The 14,401-nt window shown below is 38.4% G+C and overlaps 2 protein-coding genes across 3 annotated transcripts in view; one reads left to right on the forward strand and one right to left on the reverse strand.

Moving 5' to 3' along the window:
- Window positions 1-8,391, forward strand: part of LOC116290988 (uncharacterized) — a 26,341-nt gene extending 17,950 nt beyond the window's left edge. For both annotated transcript variants that reach the window (XM_031698106.2, XM_031698108.2), the window contains 6 exons: window positions 692-985; window positions 1,538-1,672; window positions 3,467-3,629; window positions 3,950-4,195; window positions 4,392-5,864; window positions 6,454-8,391. In XM_031698106.2, the coding sequence (XP_031553966.2) occupies window positions 692-985; window positions 1,538-1,672; window positions 3,467-3,629; window positions 3,950-4,195; window positions 4,392-5,864; window positions 6,454-6,638 (2,496 nt within the window). In that variant the 3' untranslated portion in view covers window positions 6,639-8,391. The remainder of the gene's footprint in view (window positions 1-691; window positions 986-1,537; window positions 1,673-3,466; window positions 3,630-3,949; window positions 4,196-4,391; window positions 5,865-6,453) is intronic.
- A 368-nt stretch (window positions 8,392-8,759) lies between these two features.
- Window positions 8,760-14,152, reverse strand: LOC116290998 (dorsal-ventral patterning tolloid-like protein 1; the record flags this gene model as incomplete). Its single annotated transcript, XM_031698120.2, has 5 exons — window positions 8,760-9,941; window positions 10,927-11,032; window positions 11,432-11,899; window positions 13,058-13,240; window positions 13,780-14,152. Coding segments are annotated over 5 exons (1,173 nt in total), but the record flags the coding sequence as incomplete, so codon positions are not given.
- Between the last annotated feature and the right edge of the window lie 249 nt (window positions 14,153-14,401).

Raw genomic sequence — 14,401 nt, forward strand, 5'->3', positions numbered from 1 at the left:
ATGGAAGGAGGGGTGCGTGGATGGATGGAAGGATGGATGGATGGATGGATGGATGGATGGATGGATGGATGGATGGATGGATGGATGGATGGATGGATGGATGGATGGATGGATGGATGGATGGATGGATGGATGGAAGGATGGAAGGATGGGTGCGTGGATGGATGGATGGATAGATGGAAGGATGGATAGATGGATGGATGGATGGATGGATGGATGGATGGATGGATGGATGGATGGATGGATGGATGGATGGATGGATGGATGGAGGGGGTGGGTGGGTACAAATAATACATTGAATGTGATCTGATTGGATGCATGGATGGATGGATGGATGGGATGAATGGATGCCTCGTCAATAACACAGCCATTCACAGATACCATTAAAGTCCATGGAATTTTAACAAAAACATTGTTATTGTTCAAGTTGTACATTCTTTACCGTTACAATTGACTTTGCAAATGATTTGCTCTCAAGCTAAGCTAAGCCTGTGCAGATGAGTCTTTAGTCATGAAACCGCGGCGGTATTCTTTGAGAAAAGGGACTCTTCTGTTATATTGGTCGAAATAGACGGAAATTACCTAAGACAGCCCAAATTGGAACCAATCTTTTTCGGCTCAACTTCAGAATGACTAACTCCTTGGCATGCTACTCAAAACCATTTCAAAACTAGTATTTATTCTTTTTCAGATCAACTCCAATGGAGTAATATCATTCAACAAGAGACTACGAACTTACCACTCAATCGACATATCACAACAACAAGACAAGACAATTATCGCGCCTTACTGGGCCGACGTCGACACTCACATAGGAGGAGAAGTCTGGTACCGAGTATCTAGAGAATCCAAGGACCTCATTCGGGCAAATGAAGATATTCTTCGAAGCTTTCAACATTTTCTGGGTTTTAATTCAACATGGACGTTGATAGTTACTTGGGAGAGAGTGGCGTATTATGGTAGAAGTAGTAAATACAATGATTTGGTGAGATACTCTTTAAAATAAACACATCGCTTTTTTAAAAAAACGACGTAAAATAGATGAGGTTTCATGCCTAAACTACCACAATCATTATCGTAATCTCTTTTCATGTTCAAATGAATAAACTCCTTTGACAATACCAAGACACTAGTGAACATTAGCAAAACAAAAAGAGCTACCAAAAAGGATTTTGAAAGTGTAGGTTTTAAACGTCATCATGAGCACTTGAGACCTATTAAATGAAACATTTACTAATACCAAGAATACCAAGACACTAGTGAACATTAACAAAACTAAAAAAAGCTACCGAAAAGGATTTTGAAAGTGTAGGTTTTAAACGTATCAAACGCACTTGAGGCCTATTAAAATGAAACACTTACTTATTCCCTCATTTTTTTTGTCCGCCCCTCTTTTTGTCGTATTTTTTTTTACCTCTTTTTAAATATTAAAAAAGTACTGTTTGCTATAATATATTATGGCTATTGTGGCTTATTTATTTATGGCTTATTTATTGCTACAGTCTTAAATCCTCGCTGCAACACTTTCTATTTTCAGGCAAACACATTCCAGGCTATTATATCCACCGATGGTCAATCGTCATTTGTGACATTTCTTTACGATCACTTGGATTGGACGACTGGCACGTTAAATAATGGAGACAAGAAAGGGTTAGGTGGACACGCAGCTCAGGTACACTTGCATTTTATGTTTATAGAGGATATTACACAGTGGCGCGCGAAGATATGAAGTTTATTTTCGAGTGATGAAAATATTTCACAAGTGAGCGCAGCGAACACAAGAAGAATAAACTTCATATCTTCAAGCCAACGTGAAATATTCTTTTTATAATATATGTACATTCACAAACAAAAACTTGTTGAAAACAATGGAAATGACGTCATCGATATCAAAATACGTACGACCATAGGGGTTTTCTCCGCTAATAAAAATAGATATCGCAAAGCCTTGTGGGATCGAAATACGGACGAACTTCCGGTAAACAAAGCATTCGCTTGCATGAGAAAAAATATTGATATATGTCAAAAAAACACAGTTTTTACAGAAATTGGAAACAAAAAGACCAAAAAAAAAAAAAAAAAATTTTTTTTTGTAGCATATTAACATGTTCGCTGGGATTGGCTTGTCCGCATTTCATTTTTCATCTATGTACAAACGTGACATCATTTGTGGAAACGATTTAAACATGAGGAATTTTTCGAGGATCTTTTTTTTGTTATTATGGTATCATTGATTCAGCTTCAACGTAAACCATGAATTGCAGTTTCCTACATGTGTTAAAGAAAATTATACAAAATCTATAAGGTAGGAGTAGTATTTTGTGCTTTGCATAAAGTTGTGATCAGACAGACAAAACTTCTACTGGGACTCACACATTCTGTTTTCTTCAAAAAAGTTCAATTGAACTTGAAATTTTAAGGACAGAAGAGCGAAAGAGGAGTCAAACGAAAGATTTTCATTCAACTTAAAGTAATACAAACACAAAATAGCAGAAAATTGGGCTTTGAATGAGAATGTATTGTTTTGACTACACGAAAGGCACGTTCTGTTTTGAATTTATGAATTCGTCACCATATCATATGGAAAAAAATCATCATTTTTACTTCAATACAATATTTCTAACTTCTATTACTTTTGAACTACTTTCCTTTTACTATTTTAAGTTGTTTAAGTCTTAATTTCATTCAGAATTTTAACATTTTCTATAGAACTTTCATTATTTTCGCACTACACCGACATTTTGAATCAAAAGTCATATTATAATTTTGCAAGAAAAACGAGTGTATTCCTGATAATATTCTTACCTCTAGACGATACTTTGCTGCTAAGTATTTGCTTCTAAGGGGATTTTCAAGTCTAGTAGCCTTTTATACGATTACAAATGTGGATAAAGAGCTTTTCTTTGCAAACCAATCCTTTCTTGACCAGTTTCTGTCTGTCTGTCTTTTTTTTTTTTTTTTCCTGTGCTCATATGCAAAACAGCTGTAATAGTAGTAGTAGGGAACCAATCAGATACTACTGCTTTAAAATATACCCCTTTGGACAATTTATTACAAAGAGTTATCACTGAGCTTTAGTACTTGTCGAATAGTCGTTCTAGAATAGTTTTAGACTTGAATATCATTGAAACGAGAAAATTCAGGAAAAGAAAAACAGATTTTTTTTACTTCCGCTTTGGTGAATATACTTCCGCCTACGACCCTGGTCGTTCGACCAATCACAGTGCGCGAAAATTTTAAATTACTGAAAAGGTAATTTTTATTAATTTTTTCACCTAAAAGGCTCGTCCAATTTTGAAAACTTTCAAAGCCTCACTCGTACCTATAAATTCCGAATTGTACTCGAGATCGTGCGATTTCCTATACAAATTGCAACCCTACATCAAACGATAAAAAATAAGGCGTTGTTAGTTTTTTAAAGTTATAGACCTTATTTTCCTATACTAACCAGCATTATTCACTTCAGTCTGGAATCATCGCTGAGTCTGTGGTCTACAAGCTGCCTTTCTCAAGAACAAAAGATGTTGTAAGCTTAGCGGAGACCAGTAATGTTGGCTATTCAGGGAAATGGGTGTTCCGACTACATGATGGAGTTGACAAGCTTGAAAATGATATCTGTAGGACAAAAGGTGTGTAGGATTTTGTTAAGAAGGAAGGACGGACGGACGGACGGACGGACGGACGGACGGACGGACGGACGGACGGACGGACGGACGGACGGACGGACGGACGGATGGATGGATGGGTGGATGGATGGGTGGATGGATGAAAAGAATGAAGGAAGGAAGAGCTGAATAAGTTAATAAATAAAGACAAATGCACGAAAAAAACAACGGCAAACGAAAAGAATGAAGAATGAAAAAAGCTATAAGATACCATAGGGAAGCATCATACGAATAAAGCGAAAAGACTAAATATAATCTACATTTTTTTGTTTCTTCTCACACAGGTTCTATAACATTGCAGCCAAATATATTTATTTTTAACACATCTGGCAACATAACCTATCCAGATGCGTGCCTCTGGCCTGAGCACGGCTTTGAGTGTGTTTACAATGACACACAACGTTTTCCTGGAGAATTCAAGGACGGTCGTGCCTTTTGCAGGGTGCCATCATTCGCGACGACTGGGATTGTTACAGTCAATATATCCAGGAGTGATAAGAATATCAGTTTTTCTGGTGTTGTTAAGGCAGGTAGGAACTTACACAATACTCAACTCACTTGTATTTTGCACAATGGTTCACAATTGAATATATTACTAAATAAATAATATTATAACAATAACATATTACTAACTAATTAATTTTTATATTATTAGTATTGATGTTATAATTTTTCAATTATATTGCTGTCATTTAGAAATTATATTGTCTTATTATTTTTTTACAGTGACAAAAAGACAATATGAAATAATAAAGAGTCCCACAACACCTCCTACGAGAAGTACGGTATCGCATTCCAAAGGATCTGCGGGCTCTGGCTCAGGGGGCAGAGGTACCGGAAGTAGTAGTACGAACGGCGATGGAAAGGGAAATGAGGGTAACACTGGAAGCGGAAATAAAAATAATAATAACGGAAATACAAATAATAATAACGGCGATAATAATAATACTAATGAAAATGGCAACGGCAATAATAAAGGTCACAACTGGAAAGGAAGCGGAAATGGAAACCCGAACAACAATAATGGGAATGGAAACGGAAATAATAACAACGGAAACAAAAATAACAACGGCAAAGGAAATAAGAACAACGGAAACGGTAATAACGACAACGGAAACGGAAATAATAACAACGGAAATGGAAATAACAACAACGAAGAAACCGGAAATAACAACAAGGGAAATGTGAATAACAACAACAAAGGAAACGGAAATAACGACAACAAAGGAAAAGGAAATAGCAACAACGGAAATGGGAATAACAACAACAAAGGAAACGGAAATAGCAACAACGGCAATGGAAATAACAACAACAAAGGAAACGGAAATAGCAACAACGGAAATGGAAATAACAACAACAAAGGAAGCGGAAATAACAACAACGGAAATGCAAATAACACCAACAAAGGAAGCGGAAATAACAACAATGGAAATGGAAATGACAACAAAGAAAACGGAAATAACAACAACGGAAATGCAAATAACGACAAAGGAAGCGGAAATAATAAAAACGGAAACGAGAATAACAACAAAGGAAGCGGAAATAACAATAACGGAAATGGAAATAACAAGAAAGAAAGCGGAAATAATAACAACGGAAATGGAAATAACAATAAAGGAAGCGAAAATGAGAATAACGGAAATGGAAACAACAACAACAAAGGAAACGGAAATAGCAACAACGGAAATGGAAATAACAACAACAAAGGAAACGGAAATAGCAACAACGGAAATGGAAATAACAACAAGGGAAGCGGAAACACAAACAACGGAAATAGCAAAGGGAATGAATTTGGGGGTGGAAAAGGAGATAAAAACAATGGCAATACGGAGAACGGGAACAATAATAACGATAATGATAAAAATAAAGAAGGCAATAAAAACAGCAAGAATGAAAACAGAAACTCCAACACGAAAAGAAACAATCAAAACGGAGGGGAAAATACTAACAGTAAAAACGGCGTTGATATTGGCAACCCGAAGGAAATCCACGGGAAAAAATACCCTACTACTATTAAACCTATAACCCGTTATTCGCCGTGTCCAGGCGTTCATATTGAGAATGGTGAACTTGTTGCAACTAGAGTGAAAGATAGTTATAGAGTTAAATGTGTGCCAGGTTACCATCTACACGGGCAAGACCGCATCCAATGTTACCGAGACGGAGTGTACATGGGCACTCTTCCTGTATGTATAAAAAGTAAGTGAAATACTTTGCATCTTAATATATTGTTTCAGGATTTGAACTGTGAGTTTGCTGTGCCCTGAATTTGATCTTCAGGGTTTGACCTGTGAGTTAGCCATGTCCTGACTTAGATCAGCCCAGAGGTTGTTTAAGGCATTGATCAGTGAGTTAGCCATGCTCTGACTTAGATCAGCACAGAGGTTGTTTCAGGGTTTGATCTGTTAGTTAGCTATGCTCTGACTTAGATCAGCCCAGAGATTGTTTCAGGGTTTGACCTGTGAGTTAGCCATGCTCTGACTTAGATCAGCCCAGAGGTTATTTCAGGGTTTGACCTGTGAGTTAGCCATGCTCTGACTTAGATCAGCCCAGAGGTTGTTTCAGGGTTTGATCTGTGAGTTAGCCATGCCCTGACTTAGATCAGCCCAGAGGTTGTTTCAGGGTTTGATCTGTGAGTTAGCCATGCCCTGACTTAGATCAGCCCAGAGGTTGTTTCAGGGTTTGATCTGTGAATTAGTTGTGCCCTGATTTACTTGAATTTAGGAATTATTTCCGGGAACGGGGAGATTGATTATTTAAAAATCTAATAGCTATGCTTGTGTTTCAGTTGCAGATGATTCAAGGTTTCGTCGCATGGCCTTAATAGCCTGGATAGTCGTTCCTTCAGTCATCGTACTTTTCGTATTCTTTATAATTGTCCTAATCCTTATATACAGAACTCACAAATCTAGACAGCTTAGATTAAAACAAGAAAAGAAAAAGCTCACAAAGGATTCGGAAACATGCGTATAGTACATGGATTTGATGCTTAGTCACTTGGAATCTACGGCGATATGTGCCAGGTTATCGAGCGAGTGAACTTGCTTCAAAACCGAAGAAGAACGCAAGAAGATCTGTTCGCTGGAAAGAGCAAGAAGCAGAACAAGAACACAAGAAATGAAAGGCTTGAAGCTACTGATTGGAATACGAATTCACTAAGTGTAGGACACCTTTTGGAAAAAAACGTTTTCAAAAAGAGAGATCTAACTTAACAAAGGAATTATCCTTAATGTTAAAGCCGACAAAGTTTCGCGACGCAAAAATGGTGGTTTATAATATCAGCAACAAAAATACATTTCATAGCTTTTACATTCTGCTTATTAACATGAAAACATTTATAGGATTTTCTCCAAACAAATAACCAAAAAAAAACACAAAACAGACAGACAGACAGACAGACAGACAGACAGACAGACAGACAGACAGACAGACAGGCAGGCAGATAGACAGACAGACAGGCAGACAGACAGACAGACAGGCAGACAGACAGGCAGACAGACAGACAGACAGGCAGGCAGGCAGACAGACAGACAGACAGGCAGACAGACAGACAGAAAGACAGACAGAGATGTAAAGTGAAGAGAAGTAAAAAAGCAACTTTTAGAAACAAGAAAAATCAATTTAAGAAAAGTTAACCGCAAAGCGCGCTAAAGCTTGAAACTGTAAATCAAGTCAAAAAATCCAACAAAAAAAAAAAAAAAAAAAAAGGCGCAGTTTTGAACGCGGTTTTGTTCAGTGCGTGGGATGATTCCTAAACTCCTTTGTACATGGAATATTTAACATGTATCTAGTTCTAAGAACAAATATTATAAACTCTTTGATTTAGATTAATTTGCCTTTATTTTTGATAAAATGTTTAGAATAGATGCAGTTTGAAAGAATCCTAGTCAACCACAATGCACCGTGCGCCTATATTGCCGTTTACATTGTCCTGCTACATCGTTCTTGAAGCTATTCTAAGCAAAACTTTTAAAGTGCCTATGACTATAGGAAATGATTGAATGGTAAAATATTTTTACGTGATTTGATTGATTCATCTTGGAGATATCAAGGTTTATACTTCCAATATGTTAATGAGTGTGATGTCGTAGGAGGCATTATTAAATATACAAAGCTTTTCTGGGACAGTAAAATATCCTGTATAAAACATCATTGTTTTACTTAGAGATAACTAGCTAAAAACTAGTGTGAGCTGCGTCGGTGTTTCTAATGAAACAGTTATATTGATAAAAGGTTAAATTATACACCGTGAAAAGATGAAAAAACTTACTGACGTTTCGGACGCTTGTCCTTCGTCGGAGTAAAAGAGAAAGAGGTGTTAGAAAGGAGTGTTTGTATAATGAGATTCGTTGCCAAAATTCATATAACCTCGCAGAAATCGTTAAATGATCACATATCATAATATCATGATTGTCATAAAATGGCTAACACGAATAACAAGACCGATGGGACTGGTTTCCCAAACTTCACCTACAAAACCGCAGGCACAGAAACTGGTGCATTCAGTGTCTCCGACACGCAGTGCGTTGTGGCTGACTAGAATTTTTACGTATTTATTATATAAACCATGTAATCAAAATGACGTTTATACAACTATGAAATATCAATAATGTAAACAAAGTACAAACATAAATATAAAAAGAAACGTTTTTGATATATGACGCCTTGAGCTTTGTCATTTTGTAATTAAAAAAAACCCGTAAAGATTATATATTACTTACATGCTTCCCTGCTTGTTTGCTTGTTTCTTTGCTTCGTTGCGTCCTTGTTTCCTTTAATCCTTTCTCCCTTTCTTCCTTGCTTCCTATCTTGCTTGGTTCCTGGGTTCCTGGGTTCCTCGGTACTTCGGTTCCTGGGTTCCTGGGTTCCTGGGTTCCTGGGTTCCTGGGTTCCTGGGTTCCTGGGTTCCTGGGTTCCTGGGTTCCTGGGTTCCTGGGTTCCTGGGTTCCTTGGTTCCCATGTTTAATTTTTTTATAAACTTCACTTCCCCCATTAACAAAAAATATCATTCCCTCTCAGAACCAAATTTTTCAAAAAAGAAATTAAAATATAGTTCCTTTTTGTGTAAGTTTACTACAAATGTTGCAAGTCAGTTATTCTACAATTGTTTGCTTATAAAGCTTAGTCCTTTTTTATTTATTTTTAATAAAAAAGGTACTGCATTTAGATATATTTAAAATTGCCTTTAAAAATAGCTTATTCAAAAATCACCTTGGTCTATGAATACTGAGTAGTGCAGGAAGCAATGGTGACGTAGCAGTTATACTCTCACTTTTCGCCATCTCGAGTCTAAGGTTCGATTCCCGGACTTAGTATCACATGCGAGTAGAGTTTGTTAGGTCTTTCCCTTGATGCCAAGTTCATTTTTTCTGTTTTCTTCGGTTTTTCAATTGAATCTGTGAGTTGATTAATTCAGGTTGTAAGAGGTTATCACACATTTGAAAATTTGAAGGCCAAAAATTCTTTGGATGGAAGTGTTAATCAGAATAGCAATCTACGTTAGCGAATTAAATCATTTGCAAACTACTACTTAAAGTGAGCTTAAAAGCTTAAAAAGAGCAAAAGTTTACAGCTATTTGAAAAAAGAGTTGGTGTAAATTGTCTTGCACGTTGCAACGTGAATTATGGACGATGTGGACGATGTTAATAAATACAATCAGCGAAAGAACAAATTTTGGCATTTTGCTAAACTTTGTCTGCATGTCTTTCCGCTGGGCATATTTTCATACCTGCTGACATTGTTTACATATGATCCACAATACATCTTAAGCTTGAAATGCTACTTGCAACAAAACCCAAGCTTTTATGAAATAGCTGTATTGGTCACTTTAGAAATGAGCAAAAGACTGGGGCGCGTTTTGAATTCTAAGCTTATTAGAAAATTTGTTTTTGTCATTTGAAAAAGCATCTCAACATTACTAAGTTTGACAAATTTGAACATGATTGGACGAAACGAACCAGAATGATTGGCTAGTTCAAAAGTGTTGAAAATTTTCAAAGAATGTATGGTTACTTGTATGGTGACACTTTGTAAATTTTTCAAGACATTTTAAGGCTTGTAACTTTGGCTCTTTTCATCCAATCATGTTTAAATTTCACAGACGTACTAATATTGAGATGCTTTATCAGCTCGCCCCAGTATTTTGCTCGTCTCTAAAGTGGTCAATTTGCTTTTAACATTTAGGAGTTAAAGCTATACGATGTCCAATGATGTTTCACTTGGGCATGAAATACTACATCAGCAGCAACGCTGTTGTCATGATGACCATAGTGATCCTGCGTAAGAAGTTAAGGGAAATATATGAATCACTAACCACACAACCAACCAACCAACCCACCCACCAACCAACCAACCAACCAACCCACCCACCCACCAATCAACCAACCAACCAACCCACCAACCAACCAACCAACCCACCAACCAACCAACCAACCCACCCACCAACCAACCCACCAACCAATCAACCCACCAACCAATTCACCAACCAACCAACCAATCAACCCACCAACCAATTCACCAACCAACCAACCAACCAACCCACCAACCAACCCACCAACCAACCCACCAACCAACCCACCAACCACCCACCAACCAACCAACTAACCCACCCACCAACCAACCCACCCCACCCACCAACCAACCAACCCACCCACCCACTTACCAACCAACCAACCAACCAACCTACCAACCAACCAACCAACCCACCAACTAACCAACCAATCCACCAATCCACAAACTTACCAACCTACCAAGCAACCGTACCAAGCAACCAGCCAACTCACCAACCCACCAACCCACCAACAAACCAACCCACCAACAAACCAACCCACCCACCAACCAACCCACCAACCAATCAACCCACCAACCAATTCACCAACCAACCAACCAACCAACCCACCAACCAACCCACCAACCAACCAACCAACCAACCCACCAACCAACCAACTAACCCACCCACCAACCAACCCACCCACCCACCAACCAACCCACCCACCCACCAACCAACCCACCCACCCACCTACCAACCCACCAACCAACCAACCTACCAGCCAACCAACCAACCCACCAACTAACCAACCAATCCACCACTCCACAAACTTACCAACCTACCAAGCAACCGTACCAACCAACCAGCCAACTCACCAACCCACCAACCCACCAACAAACCAACCCACCAACAAACCAACCCACCAACAAACCAACCCACCAACAAACCAACCCACCAACAAACCAACCGACTCACCAAAAACTTTTACATACCAAAGCTTTGTTGCGGTAGAAACAAGACTGGCTCCTTGTGTCTTGCAGCATGCTGGCTCACCGTTGTTCAAACAAGAATAAGATGTTTCACCACCACATTTCAGAGCTAAAATTGAAATGTAAATAAATAAAGCAACATAACTCATCGATTTTACATGATAATGATCATTACAATGTGCGTAACACTCAGGGTCCCAAAATAGCTGAAGAGAAGGTGCTGCCTTTGTAATCACATCTGCAAATGGTTAGACCTTCACGTGGCACGAATAACCACGTTAATTAATGGTGGTCTCGTTCCTAATCAACTAAAGACATTAAAATTAAAGAGGACCACGAGTATGTCAGCTGAATTACTGGCAAGTGTCATCTTGTACAAACAAAGTTGATTTATTTTAATATGTGTTTTATGTTACTTAAAGCAGACAGGCCTTAGGCAGTGCCAAAAGCAGATAAAATAGCAAATATAACATAAAGTATAAGAATAAAATCAATTTTTGATGATTACCTCTTCTGTACCGTGCAACAAACCCGTCATCACTTCGCCATTGATCAGATTTAAAAACCACCTGAAGATGTCTTCCCGTTGATACAAAGCTTGGAAGTCTATTCCAGCTACTTCCACACCACTTAATGCCATCAATGTTTGAGCAAGGTCCGTCCCTTACGGCTACATAGTCGCAGTTGCAACTTGAACAGGAAAACCCTTTGTCTATTTTCAATGTTGTAAAATTTATTTGCACAAGAAAGCCTTCGGGCACAGTGATTCTCCAAACAACCAATGAATTAGGTGGGTAACTTGATGGATAACCAGGACTTGTAATGACTCCATTTGGGTCTGTCAGAAGGGTATTGTATCTGCAAGCTGGAAGATTTCTGTTGCAGCAGATTTGTTTTCCGCCATTGAGACAAACATCAATGAAGGCATGGTTGTCTGAAGAACGTGGACAGCTAATGTTGTTGCCTGACTGAAGGACTTTAAAAATGGAAACAAATAAATTAAAATAATATTGAAATAATATAATATAATATAATATAATATAATGTGATGTGATGTGATGTGATGGGATGGGATGGGATGGGATGGGATGGGATGGGATGGGATGGGATGGGATGGGATGGGATGGGATGGGATGGGATGGGATGGGATGGGATGGGATGGGATGGGATGGGATGGGATGGGATGGGATGGGATGGGATGGGATGCGATGCGATGCGATGCGATGCGATGCGATGCGATGCGATGCGATGCGATGCGATGCGATGCGATGCGATGCGATGCGATGCGATGCGATGCGATGCGATGCGATGCGATGCGATGCGATGCGATGTGATGTGATGTGATGTGATGTGATGTGATAAACTAAATATGTCTGATTTTCCTCTATGCATGCGATGCGATGCGATGCGATGCGATGCGATGCGATGCGATGCGATGCGATGCGATGCGATGCGATGCGATGTGATGTGATGTGATGTGATGTGATGTGATAAACTAAATATGTCTGATTTTCCTCTATGCATGCGATGCGATGCGATGCGATGCGATGCGATGCGATGCGATGCGATGCGATGCGATGCGATGCGATGCGATGCGATGCGATGCGATGCGATGCGATGCGATGTGATGTGATGTGATGTGATGTGATGTGATGTGATGTGATGTGATGTGATGTGATGTGATAAACTAAATATGTCTGATTTTCCTCTATGCATTCGTTGGGATAATGCAGACTGAAAACAATGGATTTTGATAAGATCAGTAATTATTTAATGGGCATGAGTACGTGACATTCGATGTGTCAACGTTACGTAAAATATCGTTTAAGATAAAGTTACATGACATTTAACGTGACCTAACGTTACATGATATTTGATATGACGCGTTCATGACGTTAAATTTGATGTGTGGTAACGTGACCTGACGTGGAGTAACGTAATGTGATGTAATATGTGCTTTATTCAGTTTTTCTTACTAACAAAATTGATCCTTCTTAAAGTTGTCTCGAATGCAAGTCTAACATAGAAATATGAATGAAATGCCACAAATTCCATCGAGAAAAAGTGAGATTTTGTACTTTTGCATTTCCATGTTAGCCTTGCATCCACGATACTTTTAAAAATGGTCCATTACCAGGACAGCATGACGGAGATCCATTTACAGTACAACACCCAATGAAGCTTGCAGGGTCGCCATCACGTGGACAGTGGCTCCTTATTGATGTTTGACTTAAGCAGGTGCTTGCTTCTCTGACACAGCAAGATGCCTGACTGTTTTTCACGCAGGAAATGGGCTTGTCACCGCTACAGTTGAGGGCTATGGAGACAAATTTTTGGGGTTAAGATTATTGCTAGTGTCGCTATAGACCATCTTTAAATTCCTAGCTTTTTTTATTATTTCATTATTACTAAAATAATAGTATTCAAGAAGAGAAAATATATTGTGAGAGATTTATATTTCATACATAGAAAAAAATTGCTATACTCTCTTTTTGTTCTCTCTTTATCTCGTTTTCTCTCTCGTTCCCTATGCCGGCTTCGCGTACACACACACATTCAGACTCGGCAGATCTTCCTTTGAATCTGTTCTCCGCTGTGTGATGGTTGTTAATAAGTTCTCGATATCATAAACTGTCAGCACATTCCACGATGGTTATTTTTTATAGGTGATATATCACCTATAATGTTCACCAATTGATGGATTGCAAGCATTCCCAATGAGAGTCAAAAGACAAAAGCATGGCTGCCATTGTGGCGCCGTTCTTTAATAATGGATGCCAATGAGAAATCTTTTGTTAACAAATGGCACCAAAATGGGCGCAATGACGTAACGTGCAATCCAAAAATAAAACCTACCTCTTCTGTAATGAGCGACAAAGCCAACATGGTTATTTGTCAAGTCAGACCTGAATAACAGTACCATGTGTCGACCCGTCGTAATGTAACTGGGATAAACGTATCGCGACGTCCAGGCTCCACACCATTTAGTACCAATGTTGTAAAATGGACACGGACCATCAAGCACGTGAACGTAATCACAATTACATTTCGATTTTGCGTTGGTACATGAAGCTGAGTGTTGTGTTATCAATGTTGTGAAGTTTATTTGTACCACATATCCCTCGGGTACAGTGATCCTCCATAAGTAAAACAACCCGTGAGGGTAGTACTCGGGATATCCAGGGCTTGTTATTGTTCCATTTTCAGCCGTGAGTATTGCATTGACAATACAATAATACAAATACAATAACTTTATTTATACTTGAATTACAAGATAGCAAGTACATGCTAATATCTCCAAGTTATAAATAACCTAAACTAAAAATTAAAATTACATGATGCTAATATAAAAATATGGATGTAAACAATGAAATAAATATATGTATATATGTAAAATAAAATTAAAATAGAATTATCCTCTACAAAAGGTACAACAGTCAATATCAAATTTGACTTTGGAAATTTCCGATTTAAATTT

Source organism: Actinia tenebrosa, unplaced genomic scaffold, assembly GCF_029948245.1.
Source record: "Actinia tenebrosa isolate PJP-AT-01 unplaced genomic scaffold, QUT_ActTen_1.0 PGA_scaffold11__36_contigs__length_13525064, whole genome shotgun sequence".
In the NCBI taxonomy this organism is placed as follows: domain Eukaryota; kingdom Metazoa; phylum Cnidaria; class Anthozoa; order Actiniaria; family Actiniidae; genus Actinia; species Actinia tenebrosa.